This window comes from Panthera uncia (assembly GCF_023721935.1).
Source record: "Panthera uncia isolate 11264 chromosome B2 unlocalized genomic scaffold, Puncia_PCG_1.0 HiC_scaffold_24, whole genome shotgun sequence".
NCBI lineage: Eukaryota > Metazoa > Chordata > Mammalia > Carnivora > Felidae > Panthera > Panthera uncia.
This window is the reverse complement of record NW_026057580.1, coordinates 38,232,731-38,259,130: the sequence shown is the minus strand read 5'-3', so window position 1 is coordinate 38,259,130 and position 26,400 is coordinate 38,232,731. Positions and strand designations below refer to the sequence as shown.

Genomic DNA, 26,400 nt, shown 5'->3' with positions numbered 1-26,400 from the left:
ATATGATGACAAGGACAGTAACTTATACTAGTCATACAGAACTTGTATAATTAAAAGACTGAAAATTAGCAATGCTATAAAATATACACACATACTTGCAGGCGGGATGAATGAGGGAAAAGTGTACAGGCAACAAAGTACATGAAAATGCAGGGGATGCATTCCATAATAGATCAACAGAGCTGTACTTGAATATGTAGCAAGCTGGGTGCAGTTTCTGTCACACTCCATTGAAGAATGAAGACATACTTAAAATACACACTAATGGTATTAGAAATGTTTTATATAACACTTATCATAAATGAAATTGTCCTGCCTAGCTGTCAAAACCCTCTTGGCTATTTTAAAATATTTTACATTCCAATTATTTTTAAAAGCTTGGACAATTTTCTCAAAAACAACTTGACAATGTATACTACAAGTTACTATATTTTCCTGTTTCTAATAATATTAAGTGACAGTAATTTACTCTGGTTTAATAATACATTAAAATCATGTTTTGCTTTACTTCTCTGCAAAGTCAATTATATAAAATTCTCATATCAATTTTATACTAAGATGCTTATTATACTACTTACACAGAAGATAAATCCAGATGTTAATTCCTAAATTAATATATTGGATCAATCTAATATGTTAATAATAATTATTTTTAATAATAGTAATTATTTAATATTTAATAATAGTAATTATTATTATTATTATTAATAGGTAGACTGTACTGAATACTTTCTATGAGTCAGGCACTGCTCAAAGATTTTCACAGGAATGATCAGGTTCAAACCACAAACAATTCAAATTAAGTATGTATTATCAGCCTCATTTTTCAGGTAAAAGCATTATGGCCCAGAGGGATAAATTACTTGCCTATGATCATGGAACGAGTAACGGTAAAGCCAAGATTCCAACAGTTCATTCTCTTACACATGAAACTACAGTATACTTCAGACATCATAGGCTTAAGTTATAAAAATGGAGTAAATTTCTGACTGGATTAAAAAAAACACAGTCACACCCCACTTATCTGGTTGACTGAGTTCTGACAACTTTGATCAATCTGGACCACAAACAACTGAAAAGCAAGTACAAGAGGCACTAATTTGAAAAGAAAACAAATGTCACGAAGTCCATGCCTCTTAATCCATAGACTAAGCATGGTATTCTCCAAAAAAATGGAGATAAACTAATTCAGAAGAGAAGCAGCAAAAATAAACTTGAGAGAAGAGGGAAGACTGTCAATTATCAAGGAAGCAGTCAAGGACCATAAGGCATAAGGATAAACAGTTTTATGAAACTCATGCTCTATTTGTATTTTATTTTTAAGCATACAAATATTCATGTACGTAACAATAGAGTAAGACTTCCATCAAAGACGATTGTTTTCTAAATCACTAACAGTAAAAGAGTTATGTTTCAAATAACCTGAAAATGTTACTTTTCGGCAGAGAACCTGTGGTTCTCAGAAATGATGGGTAACTGAAGTCTTACTGTAAATGCTAGCCTGTTTTCTTTTATTGCCTTACGTAACTTGAATTTAACAAGCTATTCTACTATATTTTAAATTAAGAATTACTATTAATACATCATTTCAAAGTATCTCAACACATTTTTGAAATTTATTAGTAATATCACTCAGTTATAGTTTTTAGCAGTTTAATGTGCAAAATACATCCTATTGAATGTAAGTAATATTTAGGCATTTCATATCTCAACATAAAAGAATACTTTAATTCAAAGAATTTTAAGAATGTTTTGTTTTTATTTATACTGTCTAAAATTTCAAGTATGTTCTTTCAAGCAATACTACTATAATATTACATTATGCAAATAATAATATCCACTTCATATAGGCTAACATACTATTTTATACTAATCTGCTATCATGTGTCTATTCAGGAATTTCAAAATATACAAATAAGAGAAAAAGTATTGCTCAAGAGAATCAGGAACTCATAATGAATATAACATAACAAAGTTAAAGAATTTTTATTCAATTACTTGTAAAGTATTATCAACTTTCTCCTATATTTATATATACTTAAAAAAAATCTAGGTTTATAAACATGATTTCATCGAGATAGTTAATTAGAGCCCATTTCTATCCACAAGGGATTTCAGGAGGCTTACATTGTTGCTATTATTATAGTATTCTGATGCTTAAAGAGTTTCTAATTACATCATTTTTAATATTTAAAGTACACATAATAGAAGGCATATGCAGAGGTTTTTTGTATATACAACAATACTTTGTGAAGATGTATACAAGAGAAATTAATTCTATGTCTTTGTTCTATTTATAATTTTTTATTCATTAAACTTGTGATAGAAAAGTTTTTAAATTACCTTTTTCTATGCTAAATACTCAACAATTAAAACCAATTCGTGTTCCATTTCTAAGACACATCATGTGTCAATTCCCTGTCAGACCTCAAAGAATAAATTTTTGATCTAAAATTAATAAAACAAATGAGATGTTCTTCAATGTTAAATAAGCAGTTTGAAGGGTTTGTCACACAGAGCATTTATCTTTTACAAAGTTATCAAAAGCTTTAATCAAATTTTAGTGTAAAACACAGTGAGAGAAAACACATTGAAAATAAATTAAAAACTAAATTAATAACTTGAGACGGGCTCTTTTTAACATGGCAGCCATTCTACAAATGAGAGTCCAGGAAGGTGATCATTTACCTGAAGCCCCTGGCTGTGCCTGCTTTTCCTCTCTCAACTCAACTAGTCCTCTCTAGCCATCCCGAGCTGGACTACTCCAGCTAAAACAAAACTGCTGAATGAGGAAGGAAACAGAAAACACATGGGAAAGAGAAGGTTTGAAGGTCAACCAAACAGTAAGCAGAAGCAAGAACATTAGGAGAAGCAGGTATGAATCAGATATGTTAAGCAACAAGAAAGAACAGACTCATAAGATTTTAAGAATTTCTGTATGTTCAATTACTACACCTATTTTATGTTATTTTGTATACAAATATCAACAATGCAGGGTCTGCTCTTGCACTTCACTCATGGGATTTCTGACAGTGATCTGCATTATCCTCTGTAAAGTATAAAACAATATATTTTATTTGAAATGCACTAAAAACAAATTTTCAAATAATAAATTTAACACAAATACCTTAAACTTGTTTCCCACACTGATGAAGCTAAGTTTTCCTGCTTTTTGTTTAGTATCTTTGTTGTTGTTTGTAGATGATTCAAATAATTCTCGTATAAATTTATCCCTGGATTCACATATTAAGGATTCAAGAGACATATGTAAAGCATCATTATTTTTTTCCACAAATTGGGTCTGAAAAATAAAGCAAACAGGAATGATTCAGTCCATCCCTTGGTAATATCCCTTGATACAGCTCTGCTCAACAGAATTTGAGATGACAAAACTGTTCCGCATCGGCACTGTCCAACACAGTCCCCACACATGAAGTGTGCCCAGTGTACTGAGGAACTGAATTTTAAATTTTATTAAATTTAAACTGAAATAACCAGATGTGGCTGGAGGTTAACATTATGTGCGGCGCAACTTCAACTTCAAATGGTTTTCTCTTAGTAAAAGTCACACTCACTGTTTCATAGCACACTGCCCCTGCAAAATGCCTGATAATGAAGCCTTCATCATCTCTGATGTTCCTATGGACTGCCAGCTTAGATTTTCTGGGTATCTGAAAAGAGTACATGCATTAGTTATTAAATTATCAAAAAAATATTACATAATCTCCTTAGAAAACATCTGGGATATGAAACACTTAAAATTACATGGGAATTTTTCACACTTCACACAATTATACTGCCTTTGAAACACCTAGTAAGCTTTAGACTACCAATGAAATGTAGCAAGTATTTGGTTATAATCTCTCAAAAAAGAAAAAATGAGTCAGACAAAAATAAACACTGTAAATATGCAAAACAATGGGCACTTTATAAAGTTAACTGCCTATGTCTAAAGTAGTGGTTCTTGACTTAACTGGTGAATTAACTGGAAAACTTTTAAACCCCCTAAAGCCCGTATCATTTACGTCAGGTGATTTGAAGGTACAACCAAGGTTGAGAAGCACTGTTCTAAAAAACATCTGAAATCAGTACTTCTCCCACTTTCAAAACTATACATCCTAACATGTTTATACAATGAGCCTGAATCTATCTGAAGGACACTGAATCATTTTAGGGCTATACTATCAATGACAATATCTCATATTTAAAAGTTTCCAAAATGCCTTCACATAAAAGAATATATCTGACCCTCAAAATAACCTAAGGATAAGAAAGACAACCTCATTTAAAAATGAAAAAACTAAGACTTTGAGAACATTACCAGGCTTTTTCTAGGTGAGAGGGCTAGCAGAGCACAGAGCCTCTTCTTTGTGAGGTGATACACCAGTATAAGCCAGAACAAGGGCCCTGAAGTAAAAATGCCCAGCCTGATTCCCAAATCCACCACTTCCTTACTATGCTACACATGACTGGTCACTTAACCTCTCTGTGTACATCTCCCCATCTCTAGCATGGGCATACAAACAGGATCTACCCCAGAGATTATGAGTATTAAATAAAATAACTTAAGTAAAACCTTCAGATGACTGGCACATACGAAGTGCTCAATAAATGGTTATTATTACTTTTATTTCCAAAGAATTACAACAAAAGTAATGGCTTATAAAAATTAGAATTTACTGTCTTGCTCTTGTTCTCTTTGAAGACAAGCAGCCAAAGTCCATTCTTGATGTTTTAGCTTGTTGTCCTTGTAGTTATATGTACTATATAACTCAGGGTTCTCTGAGGCCCTGGTCACAATTTTGTTCACTAGCAATCTGTACTCTTGGTAAAGCAAGCTGGTCACAACAAAGACTAGTGAACAGTGAATATACAGGACTGGATATACATCTTCAATCTTAGCAAAAGTTTTGGTGAGGATTCGTATCACTTGATTTCTATCTCCACTGAAGAGACAGGCTCTACATTATAAGAAATATTTAAGGACATAGAAGAACTCCAAGTCAGTGGGGCACGTGGTTGCTAGATTCAGTCCCTAGAGAAGGTTATCACAACTACATCAACTTTTCAAGTAAATGCATCCAACCTGTTTACCTAACACATTCTTAACTTAGTTAATGATGTAAGGAAACAAGAATACTAGTCTTCATTCAGTTCAGCTCCTGGATCCATCAAAGCAATGACTGATATACTATGGTACAATTTCAAAATAATAAACAGTATGGGAGCCATCTGCAAGTCTAAGCAGCTTTACTTTTCTTCTTTCCTCCCTTTCTTTCTTTGTTATTCTCTGTAAGATAAGGCAGCACCTATCTTCCTGGATGAAATTAACATCCGTATTTTTCTGTGCTAATTGGGCACAAGGATGGAGCTGTCTTTGTATTACCTCAAGGGATGATGGTTGAGTGTAAAGATAAATACAGAATTAGGTGAACCCAGGAAACACTTCAATAGCCTCAGGGTCCAGCCTCATGAAGAAAACCCTACTGTTCACTGGTATAAGGATTCAAACACAGCTCTATGACCCAACAGCAGTTCAGGGAACCAGGTCCTCTAACCCCTTCGGAAGTGTACTTCTCATTTATTTCCACTGATCTCTGTGTTTTTCCCTGTAGTTAATTTTTCTACTGCTTCAGTTCTGTGTCTCTGAGTATATTTCCCATTCAAAAGTCCCTAGGAAAGAGCATCAAAATAAATTGGCTACCCATTATCTAATATGGATTGCTTGCACAAGTCAGACTCTAAGCCATAAACTTTATTACTGGTCTTACAAATGTGCAGACTGGTGGCTGCTTGTGATTCTAGATGCTAACCCCTGGAACATGATCCAGGTCACATGACAGAAGCAAAGCAAATGGTGTCCATTTTGCTAGAAGGAAGAACATAAAAATAGCAAGTAAACCTGTTTATCCATTTTAGATAGATGAAATGTACTTTCCATCCAGCTAAAAGGGCCTTCATTAGAGAGATCATCATCATCCAAGATACACATATATAAACTAAGGGCCTATCTATAGAGGATGCTGTGCTGGATAAATTATAGTTTTTCTAAGCCCCATATAATTTATTATTCTAATTACTTAATATGCAACATCTTTCTAAAGGTTTCTCTTCCCACCACAGGGTCTCAATTTTGGAATGGCAAACTCACAGTGAGTCGGAAATGTTCTTTGTGTTTCTGGTGAACTGCAGATGTAAAGTGTTGATCACTTGGCTGGGGAAGGCGATTTTCTTCATCTAAAATATCCAGTATCCCCACTAATTTTGATTCAATTAAATCTATTCCAAAAAAAGTCAAAATATGACAGGGTAAAAACATTTTAAGGATATGTGAACAACTTACTGATTATAAATTTAAAGGACTGGTCAGAAGTAATGTAACAGATGATTGTATTGTAAGTATCTTCACAGGCTATAGAAAGCAGATAGATTTTATTTCAGATTTAGCAATCTATCAGAAAGTAACATCATAAACAGGTTTCCCCCACTATGGAAAAGTTTGCTTTATGCCACTTCACTTTTACAAAAGGCCTATATTAGTACCTGCTTTCATAGAAAGAAACCCAAAAAGAATTTTCGCATTTGCAAAATGGTAACTGCTTCTCTGATTTACACTATTTTGGTTTATGAAAAGTTTCATAAAAATGTTGATAGCAGGGGAAACTAATATAGGTTCTAGAAAAACAAGTTCACAAACATATGATTAATGTAAAACCATTCCAATTTGTAAGCTTGGATGAGAAGCTAAGGAACCAAAAATTCCTCCTCTTCCATATGATATCTACATTCAAAATGAAGTAAAAGTACAGAAGCTTTTTCATGCTTAGCTTTTAAAATCTACTTTTCAATAGTAATTCAAATGCCTTCCAACTAAACTTCAGTAACAGGACATTTTTATGCTCCCTTCATGTTGTTTGAATTTCTTGCTTGTACAAAATAACTATAAAGTGTTCAAATACAGCATATAAAAACTACTAAATGGGACACACTTCAAAAGCCATAGGATGTAAGAAGAGAAATCAAAATTCGAACTGCATTGCTCAAAGAATGATGCTTTTTAGGCAACTGGTGATGGTGAAGGGGGGGGGCATGCAGAACTAAACCATAAATGAGTATTTTGATAGGTGTAGAAGGATATGAAAGTGCGCTGAAAGATAAATGGCAGGGGAGGAATTCCAGCCAAGATATCAAATCACAAAATCAAAGGCACAGAGATCTGAGAAAGGCTGTGATATGTAAAGGCAATGCTCAGTGAGCCAACTAGCATGTAAGTGCTTTGAAAAGTTGTGCCAATGTGAAGTATTATTATTATTATTATTATTATTATTATTATATTACACTATCTTGTCCAAATGTAGCATGAGTTACTGACTCCATTGTGAAACTGAGTTTGCAAAAAACAAAGTTTGACCAACAGTTGATTTTAGAGATGAGGTGAGAAAGAAAAGGAAGATTAAGCACTAGCTCAGAGGTGAGAGAAAAAGGTTCCTTTACTGATAAAAACAGACACAAAGACCCTATTCTCCTACTGCACAGCATTATCTGGATATGACTCACGAAACTTGTGAGACCAACTTGCAATTGGCCAGAGGGTGCTTCCAATGCAGGGAACAGAAATAAGGGAACTGCAGAACCACAGAGCCAAACACTGAAAAACCTCACTTGGAGCCTGGCTAACATGGGTTTCCTTAGGTGAGTAATTCATCCCTTTACTACTTACGCAGTTTAGTTTCCTTCTTTTTTATTTTTTTTATTTTTTTTAAATGTTTATTTTTGAGAGACAGAGACAGAGACCAAGCGTGAGCGGGGGAGGGGCAGAGAGAAAGGGAGACACAAAATCTGAAGCACGTTCCAGGCTCTGAGCTGTCAGCACAGAACCCAATGCGGGGCTCAAACCCATGAACTGTGAGATCAAGACCTGAGCTGAAGCCCGATGCCTAACCAGCTGAGCCACCCAGGCACCCCTGTTTCCTTCTTAAGTTACTCACATGTTAGGTTTAAGAACGAAAATATTGATCACAGCAAACAGAAAAAATTTTAGGAAAATTTTCAACATACTGAATTTGATGCCTTGGTAGGAAAAATAAACTCCCAGTAGTACCAGAGAAGTAAAACCTCTCCAATACCACAGCTTCAAGTCCTATAACTAGTAATATCAATCACAGAACACAGAAAAATTACTAGTAAAAGCATTCACTATATCTTCCCATAGTTCCCAAAAGTGGAATAAAAAAAACATACCTATACAGTCCTGATTATCCACATAATGCACTTCATTAACACCTAAACCTTCTTTTTGATAGAGTTCTTGTTCCTAAAATGAAATAATCATAATCATAGATATGGAAATACTGTAAAAGAAATGGCTTGTTTTGTGCCACTTCTGATCATAACATTTACTGATTAGTCCAGAGTACAAAGGTTCATACCAATAAGTTCAGGAGCTAAAGAGACTTACAAAACATTAGGGAAGATAAATCCTTGTTCCTAAAGCAATATGAAGTCAGAAATTAAATGGCCAACATATGATTTACATATGTGGAAATTTTCCCTCCGGCAGATAAGCATATTTTTCTTGAAATATGCAGAGATCTGTTTGTAACCATTCAAAAGCAAGGAAAGACCAAGGCTTTGAAATATCTTTAGCAATTTTAAATTCATTTTTTAAATTTAATTTTACTTTATTTTAGAGAGGGAGAGAGCACGAGCAGGGGAAAAGGGCAGAGGGAGAGAGAGAACCCCAAGGAGGTCTCATGCTCAGCACGGAGCCCGACATGAGATCATGACCTGAGTCAAAATCAGGAGTCAGACACTCAACCAAACTGAGCCACCCAGGCACCCCGTTAGCAATTTTAAAGTCAAACTTCTCAGTAAAATAGACCAAGAGTTAACGAACTTTTTCTGTAAAGGGCCAGACAGTAAATATTTTCAGCTGTGGGCCATAGTGTCTTTTTTTTTTTCTTAAATATGAAATTTATTGTCAAATTGGTTTCCATACAACACCCAGTGCTCATCCCAAAAGGTGCTCTCCTCAATACCCATCACCCACCCTCCCCTCCCTCCCACCCCCAATCACAGAAGTCCATGAGGGAGGGGAAGAAAAAAAAAGAGGTTAGAAAGGGAGGGATACAAAGCATAGTGTCTTTGTCAAAACTACTTAATTATGCCACTGCAGCACAAAAGCAGCCACAGATAACAGTAAATGAAAAAGCATGGCTGTGTTCCAATAAAACTTCATTTGCAAAAATAGGCAGCATGTTGGATTTCCCCCAAAGGCCGGAGTCTACCAACCCCTGAAATGTACAGAAGAATGTAAAAACCGGCTGTGGTAATTTTTAAAAGTTTAAAGAAGAGCTAAACAAACTAAACTGTTTTAGTCCTAAACTGTTGTCCAAAGACAGGAGAAATTTCTTAACATATACAGACAAGCACTAAAATCAAGGAAACAGCAATTAATTGCAAATGGGTTCTAGTATCTACACAGTGATATATATAAGGAATATATTACTGGGAAAAATAAGTGTAATTTGGAAAAATAATTTACAAATTAAAGTTGAGTTCCTAGATTAAGTCTGGTGTCTTCTTAAAATTAAAAAAAAAAAAGGATTTTACTACAGATGGGTGAGCAACGAAATGAGTGTAGGTTGACATGTATTTTAATCTTTTTTTTCCCAAATGTTTAAATATTTCCTCCCACAAGATATACTAGAAAAGGTTTCTATCATTTTAGAAGTCCCGTCCATTTGAGACACAATCTGAATCTGGAATTTGAAATCCAAACATTTATCTTATTTTATTTTAAATGTATTTATTTATTTTGAGAGAAAGAATCCCAAGCAGGCTCCACGCTGTTAGCACAGCGCCTGACTTGGGGCTCAATCCTATGAACCATGAGGTCATGACCTGAGCCAAAATCAAGAGTCAGGACACACTTAACCAACTCAGCCACCCAGGTACCCCCAAACATTTATTTTAAGGAACTGTTAAAGAAATAAACATATATCAAGATATTGTTTCCTCGTTATGTTTCTAGATAAAGCTTGCTGGGCTGGCATGGAAGGGAAGAATTAGGGGAGGTTAAGTGAGAAGTACACATGTACAACTTCAAATAGTAATGGAAGAACTAACATGGCTGCATAAAACATTTTCAGAGTAATTATCTTAACTGCTAAGTATTTGGTTTACCTGTTTATTTATGCCAGAACTGGCTTTAACTATAGTATACAAGTAAAAAGTATAAAAATGAATGTGCTGGGAAACCCACAAAGACAAAAACATAACAAACATGTGGGAAAAGATTAATGGAATGGGAACAGGAAAGAATACTTCACATTTCAGATCCAGATACAGTTAAGAACAGAACTGGAAAACAGCAATGCTAGGATGAGAAGAAAACAGTATTGTCAGTCAGGCAGCTGGAAGGTAGGTTCAGACCTGCAGCAGTCATTAAACTGCTCTGGAAATTCACTTTCTTCGTCTGTAAAATAAAAGGCTGAACTAGATCATTTCTAAGTTCCCTCTAACTCTACCATCCACATTCAGTAGAACATATCTCAAAAAGCACAAAGGAAGGAAAGTCAAGGGTACTGGTAGATAAATACCGGAGAATTCAAACATAAGGTAAAAATGGGGAGCCTAATCACAAATCAACTGATCCAAACCTATCTTTACTTATTCTGTACTCTAAAGAATTATAACTTTCCTAGACTCGGGACTGTGAGTATTGGCCATGCCCACTTACTCACTAGGAGCAGTGGCAGCAACCCCCTTCCTGGACCAGAGACTGGAGGCCAGCCGTAGGCACACCACTGACAGGCGCCTGGGCAGTGCACACAGTAGTGTGGCAGAGAATACACTGCCCAGAGGCACTCCAAGCAAATGGCCCCACTGCATCCCTCGATTTGGTGGCTTTCCTGCCACACACAGAGAGAGAGGGTGAGCACATAGCAGAGTGGGCAGAAGCAGAGAGACATAGAAGAAGGGTGGGAGATGCCAACGTCAGGGATAGAGTAGAAAGTTGTTTGGCAGTGGCAGATGTAGGGGCAACAGACTCAGAAAAAGAAACAAATGAAACACCAAGTCTGGCAAAAGTCACTAGGAAGCAACAGATGTTCACTTCTGAGATGCCTATTAGGGTTTTTATTGGGTCCCTAAGCTTCCACTGTATCAACAAACACTTCGGTTGTGCCTGAGCAACAGCTAGCCCGTGGGGCCTTTTCTGGGCATCTCTGATCCTCTGGGCCACCTTACATATTATACCCCATTAACTGGGGCAGCATGCCTCTGTTCCTTGAAATTAAAATAGCTTAATGCAGTTCTTAAATTTAAATTGTAATGGCAATTACCTCCTTCAGAATCCTTTCATTAAAAAACTGTTGAAGCTTTTCATTGCAGTAGTTGATGCAAAATTGTTCAAAACTGTTATGTTCAAAGTACTCTGAAAACATAAAACCAAAGTCAAAAGTCATCATCAAATCAACTTCATATTATAAATTTATCTTTGGATAAAATTTTATTATGTCAATGCTTAATTTAAAATTAAGTAAAAAAATACATATATTTGCATTATACTCCCCAAATTCTCTCATTTCAAGACAAATTTTGTTAGGTATTTCAATTAAGTATTGAAAATAATTGCATTTTACTTAACAAAAAAGGTACACGTTAAAGGAGATAAATGTCGTATCGTAAAAGATGCAAAACGTAAACCACTTAAACCAGTTTCTTAAGCACAAGGTGTTAAAGCAATCTAAATTAACTGAAGAACAAAAGTGGCTTAAAAGACAAGTGCTTTAAATCTTTTTCTGTATAATCAGTAAAATCATAGTTAAAAAATATTACAAATACTCACTCATTTCTAAAGTAAAGAGACTGCATTACATTACCTCTAAGATCCCTGTAGCTCTAAAATGTTATGATTCTGTTATGTGCCTGTTACACTAAAACTGGTGCAGACCAGGAACCAATGTTATAAGATTTTAAAATTTTACCTCAGTGATGAGTGTTTTTCTACCTTTGAACCAAAGGTAATAATTATAAATTTTAAAATATGTATCACATCAAAACCAAAATTCTACCCCTCCCCAAAAGTAAATACTCATACCTTCTCTTGGCAAAAGCAAACTACACAGGAGGAAAACACCACTCCTACGCAGCCAGAAGGAACACTCACACTGATACAGCCCAATATAAAAATGGTCCGATTTACTTGGAGATTTTTACAAAAGAGTCATTCACAACAATACATCTGGCACTCAGATGTTAGTGATTCTTTTCATTTCTGGTTGCACAGCTCCGTGGCTGTTCTCAAACATTTATCTTGAATATAAATTAATATATAATGCCCTGAATATATATTTATATTACGTAGTTATATGTATAAAATATCTTTAATAAACATATTTATTCATTTGGTGGAAATTCATTGGAAATAGCAATCTGTTAACCACTAGTGATGAATTTCTACACATAGCAATGAGTTTGGCTTATATGTTAGGTCAACTTATATCCAGCACTACATTGTAGTCAGTGGTTTTAATGACTTAATCCTCTTTATTAGTAGGACTCAAGACTTTTACCTTTATTCAGTTGTATTCATTTAGGAGTATAGAGACATTTCCTAACTATAATGGTTTCAATCAACATGTTTTATTATTAGCATTAGTGTGACCAAAACCTCTGAGTTTTTCCTTTTGTTAAGCATCAGCTTCCTAATTAAATCATATTATAAAGTGAAATGTAGGTATGGACACATAACTGGAAACATATCAAGTGAAAGGTACTGCAAGTGAAAAAATGGTTCTTTTAATTTTAGATATATGTGAAAAACTGAATAAAAAATAACATACAAATTCACAAACAAAACTATACTTACCAAAACCAGCAATATCTAGGACTCCAATAAAATAAGATGATGTTTCAAAAGGAAAACACTGATTTACTCTGTTGACCACATGATCAAAAAGATGGCTATAGACAGTCTTTGCCAAGGCATCACGAGCATTGTTTGCTTGCTCCACTTTCAAGGGTACCCTACAAAAGAAGACTATACCAATGAAAATTCTTTACAGTAATAATTGTGAAAATAATGCCAGATACCCAAGATCAAAGGGTATCTAAACACATTCACTGGGAAGAACAAAATAAATAGCTACAAAAGGTCATTTGTGAATAGGCACAGATAAATGGGGCAAGAAGCATACTAAAAGAACTACAGAAATTATCTACACATAGATAAAAAATGTATTATTGAGTAAAAGAAGTTTAGGCTCAAACCACTGACGACCTTAATTTATACTTTATATGCTGAATATATAAAAAAAATCATTCAGAGGAATAATCTTCCTTTTAACTTTCTTCAAACGCAAAAGAAACTATTTAATTCAAGCTAAAGTTTGGCATCTTGTTTAACACTGGGAATAAATGCTTACATCTTAAAATTCAAACTGTCCGATTCTGTTTAATATAAGTAACTATATGGTGTTACACTATTTGATGTCGCAGATACAGACACACAGCCCTCTTCCTCAAGAAAGTTAAAATCTGATTAAGAAACTGCCATAAAAGTGAATTTTCAAACGCCTTGCTAAATGCTATCATAAAGGTGAGTATGAGGCACCACGAGAACACCAGAAAAATTGTCAAATTTGGAAGTAACCTTAAAAGTCTAAACTGGTTTTCCAACTTCCTGCAACAGAACCCTTTCCTAAGTGAATCCTATGTGAGCACTCCATACATAGAACACATAAAAGAACTGCTTTGCAACAAAGGGGAAATGGAGGAAATGCTACCTGAAAATCACACACCTGTGCTTTATCCAGACTTTCCATGGACCCCAGAAATATTTCTAAGGAACCAAGCAACTGTATGGCACTACTATGCACCCTCCTTGCTAAGGTTTTCTTTATAATAATTTGGAATCAGCTTAGCAAATAATCAGGCTAAACATATCTTGCTAATGTTTCCCAAAGCGTAAGAGCTACCAAATTATCTGAGTGGCTAAAAGTTTGTTTTTACATCCTCCCGGTTTAATTTGTTGAAAATCTTCCTGAAATATGTCACTAGAACTCACTCCCTGCCTTATTTAGCAAGGGATAGAGGATCTGACTGTTTCCCCCCATAAGTGAAGATCTTACAGTGCCCCCAGAATGATGGCTGAATATCAATTTTATTTTATGTATCAAAAACAGAAATGCCTAAAACACAGAATATTGAGCCAAAAATGTACAGATACCCAAACGCAACCTAGAAATTCTTGGTTACAGATTTAAGAAATTCTGGCTAGGCTCTTATTTTCTTGTCATTTGTAATTTCCTCTAAATGAAGAATCGGAGAGGTATGGGGAAATCACATTCGCTGAGTGTTTTACTAAAGTGAGTTCTCCTCAGTAAGTTTTAGAACAGGGGTGGCTGGGTGACTCAGTCGGGTTGAGTGTCTGGCTCCTGATTTTGGCTCAGGTCATGATGTCACGGTTTGTGGGATCAAACCCCATGTAGGGCTCCACACTGATAGTGCAAATCCTGTTTGGGATTCTCTCTCTCACAAAATAAATAAACATTTAAAAAAAGTTAAAAAAACAAGTTTTAGAACATGCCATTTATAAGGAAAATCACTTTTAAAATAAAATGGTCTGTTGCCTTCTGAAACTAAATAATGGTAATGGCTGCACAAGATTGTACATATACTAAAAAATACTAAACTGTACACTTCAAAAGAATGAATTATAATTAAAAAAAAAAAAAGAAAACCAGCTGTCCTGAAAAACTGAAAAAACATTGCCTAAAACAAATACTGATTAACATAATCAACTCATATTTTGTACAAGTAAACCACTCTTACTTTATAAACTTCAAATCTGTGCCATGCAGCATATCTAGATGCAAGGAACAACTTTAAGAGCTGTGGAGGTCAGCATTTATTTATATAGATTACTGGAGTAAGATGCACAGAATTCTAATTATCGAGCACGTGTTTTAGAACATTATAATGAAATGGATCATCCAAAAGATCAACTTTAAATCTCCATGTTGTCAAAGAAAGATATTTCCTTGACAAACAACAAGGCAGTAGTTTTACAGAGCAATGAGTTAAGGAACTTACTTTATGACTGTTCCTTTGGTGCCCCCTGCTGTTGTTAGCATGACTCTTGTAGTTAAACTTACACGAAGATCATCTTGATCTAAACCCAGTAATTCAGCACAATATTCCAATGCCTGATTAGATTTATTCTTCAGATTACAACCACCTAATGAAAATACATTTAAATTTGAAATGAAAAGACATTATATTAACCTAGATTTTCAAGATCCATTTCTTAGAAGTAGACTTCACATATAAATCTATGGAATAGACCGGGTTTATCTGTGACTTATAATTTCATCTCACTTTTTCACCATCTTTGTCAGACATTCCTACTGCCAAGGTCAGTGGGAGACCCTCACTTGAGGCAGTCCATGATATCTCATGGACTTCTGCTCATCAATATTAACCTGCCACTGTTTCATTTTTTATGACCCTGCAAGCAAAATACACTAATGATAGATTATAATCCTTGTAAATCTCTAGAGAAATATAGTAGCTTATCATTAAAATTCATACAATTCTTGAAAACTTCAAGACGTAACTGTAATGGCAAATGGTGACACTTCAGTAGGTCAGTGTGGATGTCTGTCAACATAAGAGGTTTGTGTGTGTGTGTGTGTGTGTGTGTGTGTGTGTGGTGTGGTGTGGTGTGGTGTGTGTCTGTGTGTACCCACGCATGCATATGCATGTGCTTATGCTTCCTGTTTGGGAAACAGGAAGAGTGTAAGGAGGCAACGGCTATTACCTGTACATCATATACATAGATTTATACTTATGGAGGCTGTTCTAAAAAGCATTATACAGAAAGACACTATACTGCAATGTGCCTCTGCATTGATATGGCTGTAAGACTCATTAGCTGTGTGACCCTGAAAAAGTTACTTATTCTCTCTGTGCTCAGTTTCCTTATCCATTTAGAGAATACTAACTATATTTACCTAATAAGGTTGTTATAGAGATTAATGAGGTTACATATGTGTCGTTCTTGGAATAGTACCTGGTACACAGTAAGCACTATATAAAAGTTAACTATTATTATTTTTATTATTACTACTATTCTGAAAATAAACATTTTACTAATAGTTAAGGTTTAATTTTTATAACTAATTCATCTGAAGACTAATTTCAAAACTACAAAGAATTTGTAAAAATCGTAAGTTTATCATGACAAATTAGTAAACTACTTAATAGATTGGTCTCAGGAGAAATACACCATGAGATTCTATATGAATAAGGGGCTGTCAGGATAACTCACTGGGGACAAAAACAGCTTTTTCAGAAAATGGCACTGAGACAACTGGATATCCATGTGCAAAAGAATTAAGTTGAACCCCTGCCTCACACCATCAATAAGACTTGAGTTAAGAGCTAACACTATTAAACTCTTTGAAGAATACACAGACATAAATCCTCATCATCTTGGAACAGTAACGATTTCTTAGATATGACACCAAGAGTACAAGCAACAGAAAAAAATTCAGACAAATTACACTTCATCAAAATGAAGAACTTTTGGCGTGCCTAAGTGGCTCTGTTATTAAGCATCCAACTCTATATTTCAGCTCAGGTCATGCTCTCACAGTGGTGAGATGAGCCTGCGTCAGGGTCTGCACTGAGTATGGAGCCTAAGATTCTCTCTCTTCCTCACCCTCTGACTTTCCCCCACTTACATTCCCTCTCTCAAAATAGAAAAATGAAAAATTTTTATATTTCAAAGAAGACGACCCAAAAATTTAAAAGACAACCCACAGATTTAGAGAAAATATTTACAAATTATATATCTGATAAGGAACTTGTATCTGTGATATATATTTTAAAAACCTCTTACAACTTGATGGGGCACCTAGGTGGCTCAGTCAGTTCAAGTGTCTGACTTCAGCTCAGGTCATGATCTCACAGTTCATGAGTTTGAGCCCTGCATCAGGCTCTGTGCTGATAGCTCGGAGCTTGGAGCCTGGAGCCTGCTTCAGATTCTATGTATCCCCCTCTCTCTGCCCTTCCCCCACATGCATTCTATCTTTCTCTCTCAAAAATAAACATTAAAAAATTAAAAAAAAAAAAAATTCTTACAACTTGACAACAAAAAGACAACCCAACTGGGGCACCTGGGTGGCTCAGTCAGTTAAGCACCCGACTTCAGTTCAGGTCATGGTCTCATGGCTCGTAAGTTTGAGCCCCACACCGGGCTCTGTATTAACAGCTCAGAGCCCAGAGCCTGCTTCGGATTCTGTGTCTCCTTCTCTCTCTGCCCCTCCCCCCGCTCATGCTTGCTCACTCATGCTCTCTCTCTCTCTCCTTCAAAATAAATAAACATTTAAAAAAAAGGGTTTTTTTTTTTAAAGACAACCCAATTAATGGGCAAAGGATATAAACAGACATTTCTCCAAAAAAGAGATACAAATGGTCAATAAAGACATGAAAAAATGCTCAATCTCATGAGCCTTCGGGAAAATGCAAATAAAAAACACTTCACACACACTAGGATGGCTATAATCAGACAGCATTTGTGAGGATGTGGACAAACAGGAACCTCCATACATCACTGATAAGGATCTGAAATGAATATAGCTACTTTAAAAAAGTCTGACAGTTCCTCAAAAGGTTAAACACAGTTACCATATGACAGCAATCCCACTCCTGCATATATCCAAGAGAAATAAAAACATATGCCCACACAAAAACATGGACAAGAATGTTTTTAGCAGCATTATTCATAATAGCCAAAGGCAGAAACAATCCAAATGTTCATCTAATGGTGAAATGATGAACAAAATGTGGTATATCCACAGAATGGAATATTACCCAGCCAAAAAAAAAAAAAAAAAGTAATACTGATACATGCTATAACACGGGTGAACCTTGAAAACATACTAAGGGAAAGAAGTCAGTCACAAAGACCACATATTGTATGATTCCATTTCTATGAGATTCCCATAATAGGCAAATTTATAGAGACAGAAAGTAGATTAGTGGTTGCCTAAAGCTGAGGGATTTGGGAAGAAATGAGAAGTGATTGCTGAAGGGTATGGGGTTTCCTTCTGGAGTGATGAAAATGTTCTAAAAACTAAACTGCATTGATGACTGCACAACTCTGAGTATATGAAAAAACCACTGAATTGTGTAGGTTAAATGGGTGGATTGAATGGTCTATGAACTGTATTTCAATTAAGCTGTTACCAAAGAAAAAGAACAAGGGGACAAGAATACTTAGAAGATATATTAAAGCTTTAATTCTGTAAAAATAAGCTTACTACTGATTTCTTATTACTAAACACACATAGATTATCTAAATTTTGTAAGTCAATCAACTGGCCATCAAAAATTCATTAATGTATTGAAACATTTCACCATTACTATTTTGCAAGGTTTCTTATACACTTTGAGAAATTATGTAAGGCTAACATAAGAAAACATATATTTTAAAAGTTTTAAAAAGGCAAAACACTTGTAAAACAACGTAAGGTTTTCATGTCACTCTCCTTCCAGAAAAGAACTTCTCTGAATACTCTTTAAGTTTGTTGTTATAGTAGCATTTACTTCTGTCATGCAGAATTTAAAAAACACAGGAAGTCCCACTAGGCATTTTTTGTATATGCCATCATGCAGAAACTTTTCGATATGAGTCTTCTAAACACTTAGAAGAATAAGTTTTCTTTTAAAATAATTATAAAAATATCTATAGCTTTTCTAAGTTGCAAAGACATGCCAAAATTGAGCTCCCTGGGGGGGGGGGGGGGGGGAATCCATTCTAACTAGAAAGAAACCATTTGGATCTATAGGAAGGGTCACAGGAAAAAATGGAGATTAATAAAATCTGAACCATTAAAATAAAAAAATAGCCTAGTTTATTAATTTTCTTCATTCAGTGGCTCTTTACAATCTGCTCTGCTTTCTGCTCATTTTCAACAGAAGGAAGTTTGAAAAGAAAAATAAAAGTTAATGTAAATACATGCTATTATTTGCCTTTTGACTGTGTAAGTGCTTTTTCCACTACTGGATCACACCACGTTTATGATCTCTGTATACATCTGCATGTGCTACCACAGGGTGATAATTTGAAATAAAAATTTCAAATCCTTCAAAAAAACTAAAAATATGTTGCACACTAAGAACATACCTGATTTTGCTTTTTTTATTTTTCATTTTAAACTGGAATTAATCTGTATTTTTATTTTACTTAATCATTAAAAACACTTATGGTGATTATTATGTACTGGATATAAGTATATACATCACTTAATATTTAACTCATTTATTCCTCTATACAACATGAGGCAAGGACTATTGTTATCCTCAGTTTACAGGTGAGGAAACGGAGACAGAGAGCCAGCCCAAGACCACACAGGCAGGTTACTACCCTAGTGGCAAATACTCTGGCTCAAGAATTTATACTCTTAACTACACTGTGTTGCATGTGACATTATTGACTTCACAGCATCACAGGATATTAAATTTGAGAGTAATGAAGACCATCTATTCCAGTCTGCTCACTCACAGATCAGGACTCTTGGGAAGTTTTAGACTGGGGTAATTTGGGCCAATTATCACAAGTACCTGAGTTAGTTAGATGTGGGTGGAACCCAGTTCTCACATCTACAATTTCATTAGTAACCATATTACTTCTGTACAGGTTCCACTTCCATAAAATGCAGATAATATCCCTTACCTCATTATCTTTATGAAATTTAGATTATAATTATATGTTGTTTACGATGAAACGCAAAATATGAAGGGTCTTGCAAATAGCAGACACATTTTTTTAAAGTTTATTTATTTTGAGAGAGAGAGAGACAGCGCACGCACGAGAGAGCATGAGCAAGGGAAGGACAGAGAGACAGGGAGAGAGAGAATCCCAAGCAGGCTCTGCATTGCCAGTGTGGAACCCAACACAGGACTCGATCCCATGAACCGGCAGATCACGACCTGAGCTGATCACGACCAAGAGTCGGACACTTAACCAACTGAATCACTCAGTTACCCCAAGCAGACACATTTTTTAAATATTCTTTTTTCCTTCCTCTTGTGCTCCTTCCTTATATGCATACTATTGCTAGGTACTGTACTTTAAAAGTACTTCTCATGGGCTGTTTACATATAAAGAAAAGCAAAGGTCAGAGAGCTTCTGGGATCTGACACTAAAGTCCATGTTATTGACTACTATATTAAATAGTGCTTTCAACATTTTTTAACTTATTTTTAATATAAAATATTTTAATAATGTATTTATATAGGAGTCAATAATCTTTTCTCTAAGTGTCAGATCTTAGGCTTTGCTGGCCATACAGTTTCTGTCACAACTACTCAACTCTGCCACTGTAGCATGAAAGCTGGCACAGACAAGGCTCAAATGAATGGGTGTGGCTTTGTTCTACCAACACTTTATTTGCAAAAATAGGCAGCTGGTCAAATTTGGCCATGGGCCACAGTTTTCCAATCCCTGTGTTCATGGATCCAACTTAAGATTACATAAAAAGTCTTACTGTTTATGTAGAAACACTGGAGTTCAAATGTTACTATCATGAAGGCACTTACATGTTCTTTTTAATTTGCATAACGTATAAACTATTTTCATTTCCAAATAATAAAGTATATGGGCTGGTACCTATTCAATTGCCTTAATTAACTGATCCAAGTTTATATCAATGAACCAGAAAAATGTTAAAATACCTTAATATATGGTAGAGAATTATGCTGTGCACATACTGGCAAAGTAGAATTATCAGTTGAAAAATTTAACTAAATATGACCCTTCTGGCTGGTCACGGTTACTTATCCTTCATAAAATGAATTTATTCCGCTTAGTATCACTGACTTGTTCAAAACAGAGCTCATAATGACTAATAATGCAGCATCCTTCATTTCCAAGATTTACCACACAACACAATATATTCTAGAAATTTCAGGGTATTAAAAAGCCTGCATACAAAGAGATTGAATTTGCAAATAAATGACAGAACTTCTAATTTTATTCCTCTTTAAAACAAAACAACCACAAACAAATGAACCAACGAAAAATACCTGAGGTGCTGCCAGCTTCCTCAAAATCAATATTTCCAAGGTGCAGGACACCAGCTACTACCCGGAACAGATCAAGCTTTTCTTCATCATCCAAACCAATCTTTTTCATGGCTGTGCACATTCTAATAAAATCTCCATGGTCATCTAACAGAGGATCTTTCAAGGAACCTGCCTTAAGATACTACAAAACAAGAAGATACCAATTAACTGCTCTTTTCTCATTATTTAAGTATATTAAAACCACTACACAAAGTCTATTAATGCACTATATATAACATGCAAAAATAAAATATGTCAATGGGAAAACTTTACTATTCTAACAATTCAAAAACTAAATGACTGAGAAAAATGTACATAGGATCTTTCTGTATTATTTCTTTCAACTTCCCATGAATCTAAAATTATCTAAATAAAAATCAGTAAAAGATGGAATGAGATGTTTTCCAACTAAATTACAATTTTAGCTCTAATGTATTATAATGTTAGGATATGTTAAATAAAAATATAAATTGACTGAAAAATAAGAATATATCGGTGGTTGAAAGGAATCAACCTTAATCCAGAGGTCAAAAAGAACTAAGGTAAAAAAATGATAATAAAAATTCAAATCTAACACTTAACATTATACTCCTTTAGGTTAAGTGCCATCAACTGCACCAATATTCAGCAGTGGTAAATAGTGGACAGACTAATAACAATTTTCGTGGCCTAAGAATCACTTTTTAAATCTTTCTGTATAAGCATATATGAGGTAAAGTGTATTAATAAGCATTGTGTTTACTGTAAAAATTTATGCAATGACTCACATTTCAGAAAAAATAAAGAAAAAAATGTGTTTTCTTTGCTAAAAGAATTTACATCTAAAGTATTCATTTGTTAGAACTTATTAAAAAGCTCAGAAAAAGGAGTAAGAAAGTTAGGCCTGCAGAAACTAGAAGTAGAAAAACAAAAGTTACTGGACACAGAGAAACTGGACTAGGAATTTTCCAGAACTTGACAATGAATAGGTAAAATTAAACATTAAGTAACACAGCATCAGAATTAATTGCCCATTAAAGACACTTCTAGGAGACTTTTTTCCTCCCAGTTGCCAATTGCTTCCCAGCTAAAGTTGGGATTATCTTTCCACAAAATTCTTTAAAATGCTTAATTATGCTTGGGTGAAATTTCTGGAAAATGTCTAGATAAAGAAATTTAACTTCATTCTTGAAAGCAGCAAAGGAAATGATCACATGCAGCCAAAGTTAACAAAAAACACAGACCATGCAGAATTTTTAGTCTTGCAACTGAATCGTTACTTCATTTAAAAACTGTTTCTAATCAAATGTTAATGAATATATTGCTATTATGGCAGACTAAAAATACTGCACTCTCCTAAAAATTGCACACAGCTTAGACACTCAAATGGAACTAGGCGAAGGATTCTAATTAGTCAAAATGATCACCTCATCCTCCTGATAAAGAAGACATAAAAAGTAATTTAAACATATTAATCCATTATTCACTTATATATTTTTATATATACACTCAATAATATAGTAAAATACCTAACAAAGTATGTTGCCTCTAGAATCACAAAGAGTACTTTTTTTTTTTCTTAGCAGAATGCCAAGAGTATTTGGTATTCTTTGGAGAGCAAAATCCAGTTTTCTTCCCTCTCTACTTAGTTTTTTCCATGTCAAAGATCACATTTAAACACACATCTTCTTCCCTGAGGACAGCTGCATTATCCCATAGGTAAATGTTTCCATTATCTTAGTGGAAAGAATACAATTTCTATATTTCAATGATGCCTTATAAAAATATAGATTATCATGACAAAAAAAGATATCATAATAAATATTAAAGTAACTTCTTAAAGTTCCAACCATAAATGTCACACAAAGTTTACAATTTTTAATTTGGACATTTATGTCTGAAATGACAAATAAAATGTCAACTTAAAAACTAACGTACTCATCTGCTTAGAATTTAAAATAATGGGAATTTTTATTTGCTTTCTGTTCTTTTCTATGAATATATTAGAAACATAGTTCATCTCACTCATTTTGAAAAGAGACAAAAACATCTGATTCACACATTAAAAGGTGCATATAATAAAAACTTGTACAACTAAATATTCATATAAATCTTTAAATAAAATTCATAAAGGCAAAATGAACTAGTCCCTATAATTAATCCTGACTATTTCATAATTTAAACTCCTTGATTAGCTACAACTTAATACTACTTACTACTTGAATGTCACATATTAAAATTTGTAAGAGTTGTAGATTTTTAGATTAAGGATTTAATATTTTTAAAATAATTAATAGTATAATTACTTCTAATTACTCTCAGAAATATAATAATTTAGTAACATCAATATATATTATAGAAATACAATGTTTTAAAGAGAAATACAATAATATATAAGCATTAGTTCACAAGAATGCTTACCCTATTTAATGTCTACTTCAAAGCTTACTTCAGGCTTAAAGTAGAAAATAACTTATGAAGAACATATTTTATACTTAATCCTAAGTGGGTAATGTGAGAGTAAGTTTTGAAAATGTTAGCAAAGGATAATTCTTAGGCAATATAATACCCTCACGTGGGGGAAAAAGAACCAGAGAAGAGCACTGCATTGAGGCCTAACCAAGAAGAACCAAAATGTGTCGCTTCTGTAGATACCAAGAGAGGGACAGAGTTATACACCGTGAGAGAGACTTGAACGAGCATTTAGTTTTTAAAGTATAAACCTAAAAGTAAGAAATATGATTTAGGCTCCAAAATAAAAAATGTATCTTTCAGCATGATTTTTTTACATTAAAGATTTTAATTTAAAAAAATAGCCTACTATACCTCAGGACTTTTTCGGTTCTGTAAAATCTGTTTGTCAGTTTCTTTGTTAGCAAAGTATCTAGTGCAGCCTCGGTTTAAATACTAGGAAAAAGAAATTTAAAATAAAACAAATATGACCCACATGAAAATAATACAGAAGAAAACACAATTTATCAAACAGGGGTAACCAAAAAGAATTTTTAAATATAACCTGAATATCATTTAATCTTTCAATTACAATCGATACTGCTATATATTATAAACCTTTTACTCCTAATCAAACCAGGAATGTTGAAAATCCTAATTCCTGAAAGTAGATTAAATTAAATAGTTAATATAAAAATCAATACCATTAAATCTTTCCTATTTTTAAAGGGCAGTAATTTTAGAGGCAGGAAACTTTCTGACCTAATAAAGAATTTCAGCAGCTGCCTTCCTAGGATGCCTGCCATTGTGCCAGGAAAGGCTATACAATCTGAGACACGCAAAAAAAAATATGCTCCTAGTTCTCCAAATAGAAAGAAATACTAAAGTAAGACAAGAATGGTACCATTACCTTATCATTAACACAATGTCAACAAAGCCACACCATCATTATTAAATTTCATATGATTCATAATAACTTATACTCCTTTTCTAAAAATCATTGTAGAGAAATACCTCTTCTACTTTTATGAAGATACTGTGGGCAACTAACTTCACATTCCAATTAATCTGATGAGCTCTAGAGAAGGTGGGACATTGTAGAAGCATATAAATAGAGGCAGTTATACAGCATTTTAAAACAGTAGTTTTAAATTTTCCAAATACAGATTAAAATAAACTGAAGTAATAAAGAAAAGCTGAATTGCAAACACACACACAGAACAATAATTAAATATAATATGTGTCACAATTCTCAAGCGGAAGACTCCTGCCCAAAGAGAACTATCAGAATCACTCGGAGAACTTTATTCAAATTGCATTCCTTATCCATTTCCATGATTCCCACATATTCCACACAGGGACACAGTTTCCTAGCTGCAAATCTGTAAATTATGCTAACCATCCCCAGTCACCACTTCTTGAAACTGTATTGGCTTGTGATTCTTGGCACTCCTCATTTTCCTTGTACTTCTCTCACAACCCAACTTGTGCTTTCTTTCCTGGGCAACTCTTCACCGTTCATATTCTTCAACTCCAGAGTCTGGATCTGGCACCTGCTTCTCTACATTACAAAATCTCCCTGAACAATCTCATCTACTCATGGTCATACTTTTAACTACTACCAGAGTTCTGACATCTCCCAAACCTATCACTACAGCACCAACAATGACCTTCAGATTAGAAGACCAACTGTCTTCTAATCTTCTCTCCTTAGATGATCCATAGGTTCCAAAACTAAACTCATCCTATATGCCACAAATCTTCCATCTGGCCCTTGTTTGGTATTTACATCCACCCAGTTACCCTAGTCAAATCTAAAAAATTATTCCAGAATCCTGCTTCTCCCTACCATATTCAGTCTCCAAGTCCTATCAATTTTACCTCAATATTTTGCACATCCCCTCCTCTGTAACCTTCCCATTGCTAAACCAAATTCAGGCAGTAAGTAACTTATTTCGACTATAGCCATGGGTTACCAACTAATTCATCCATAGTTGCAATTTCTATCCATCCCCTCCCATACCCCCTTTAAAACCACCCTCCATATTAAAGCCAGAAGTATAGACCTGATATCCAACTTTCTACTTAAATCTCTTCAGTAGCTCCTTATTAACTATAGAAGTTAAGACCAAACTCTTTAGCCTCACTTTCCACCACTTCCTGCCATACTCTTTAAGCTTTTTCTTGTCTTTCTTTCTTCATCTTTTTCCACCTACTAGGAATACTCTTTGCATCTTTCTTCCTCTAGCTAATACTTGAAAATTCTTCAAGATTCTAATCAAGCATCAGTTATTAATGTAAGCTTTTCCAAAATCCCCAACATCCTATGCACACCTCTTTCTTATCATTCAACCTATCAGTCAGACTGTGTGTGTTTGCATGTGTGTGTGTTTCTGACCAGATTCTAAATTTCTCACGAGCAGGAACTGTTCATCTTTTTCACCCAGGCACAATGCCTGGTACCCAGGGGGCAAGCAATAAATATCTGCTGTTGAATTAAGAGAGACAATCATACATCCTTTATTAATTCAGTGGTCAAACTTTTTTTTTTAACGTGTCAAAAATAACTTTAAAGCTAGCATTATAGAACTATTATAAATTTCTTATTGAGTTTAAATTGATAACTGGTTTCATATCTATCCTTTCATCTATCCATTTCATATCTCTTCAGATAGTGTTATATTATAAATTCAGCAGTAAATCTCAGTAGAGATCTACATGTTATCACATTACACTGGATTCAATGTAAGTTACATACAACTAGAAATTAAAATTCACTAAAATAAGTTTTAGAATCAAAGGCAAGTCCATTTGCAAAAATTGTATGTAATT

General features: G+C 34.3%; 1 protein-coding gene across 4 annotated transcripts in view; it reads right to left on the bottom strand.

The window, feature by feature from the left end:
• The window catches only part of MYO6 (myosin VI), a 145,768-nt gene that overhangs the window by 39,102 nt on the left and 80,266 nt on the right, over nucleotides 1-26,400 (bottom strand). For all 4 annotated transcript variants that reach the window (XM_049652883.1, XM_049652884.1, XM_049652885.1 and 1 more), the window contains exons 10-18: nucleotides 23,944-24,024; nucleotides 21,100-21,280; nucleotides 15,100-15,244; nucleotides 12,875-13,032; nucleotides 11,346-11,437; nucleotides 8,242-8,314; nucleotides 6,152-6,279; nucleotides 3,576-3,671; nucleotides 3,128-3,301 (exon numbers count right to left, since the gene is read on the bottom strand). In XM_049652883.1, coding sequence (XP_049508840.1) covers nucleotides 3,128-3,301; nucleotides 3,576-3,671; nucleotides 6,152-6,279; nucleotides 8,242-8,314; nucleotides 11,346-11,437; nucleotides 12,875-13,032; nucleotides 15,100-15,244; nucleotides 21,100-21,280; nucleotides 23,944-24,024 — 1,128 coding nt within the window. The remainder of the gene's footprint in view (nucleotides 1-3,127; nucleotides 3,302-3,575; nucleotides 3,672-6,151; nucleotides 6,280-8,241; nucleotides 8,315-11,345; nucleotides 11,438-12,874; nucleotides 13,033-15,099; nucleotides 15,245-21,099; nucleotides 21,281-23,943; nucleotides 24,025-26,400) is intronic.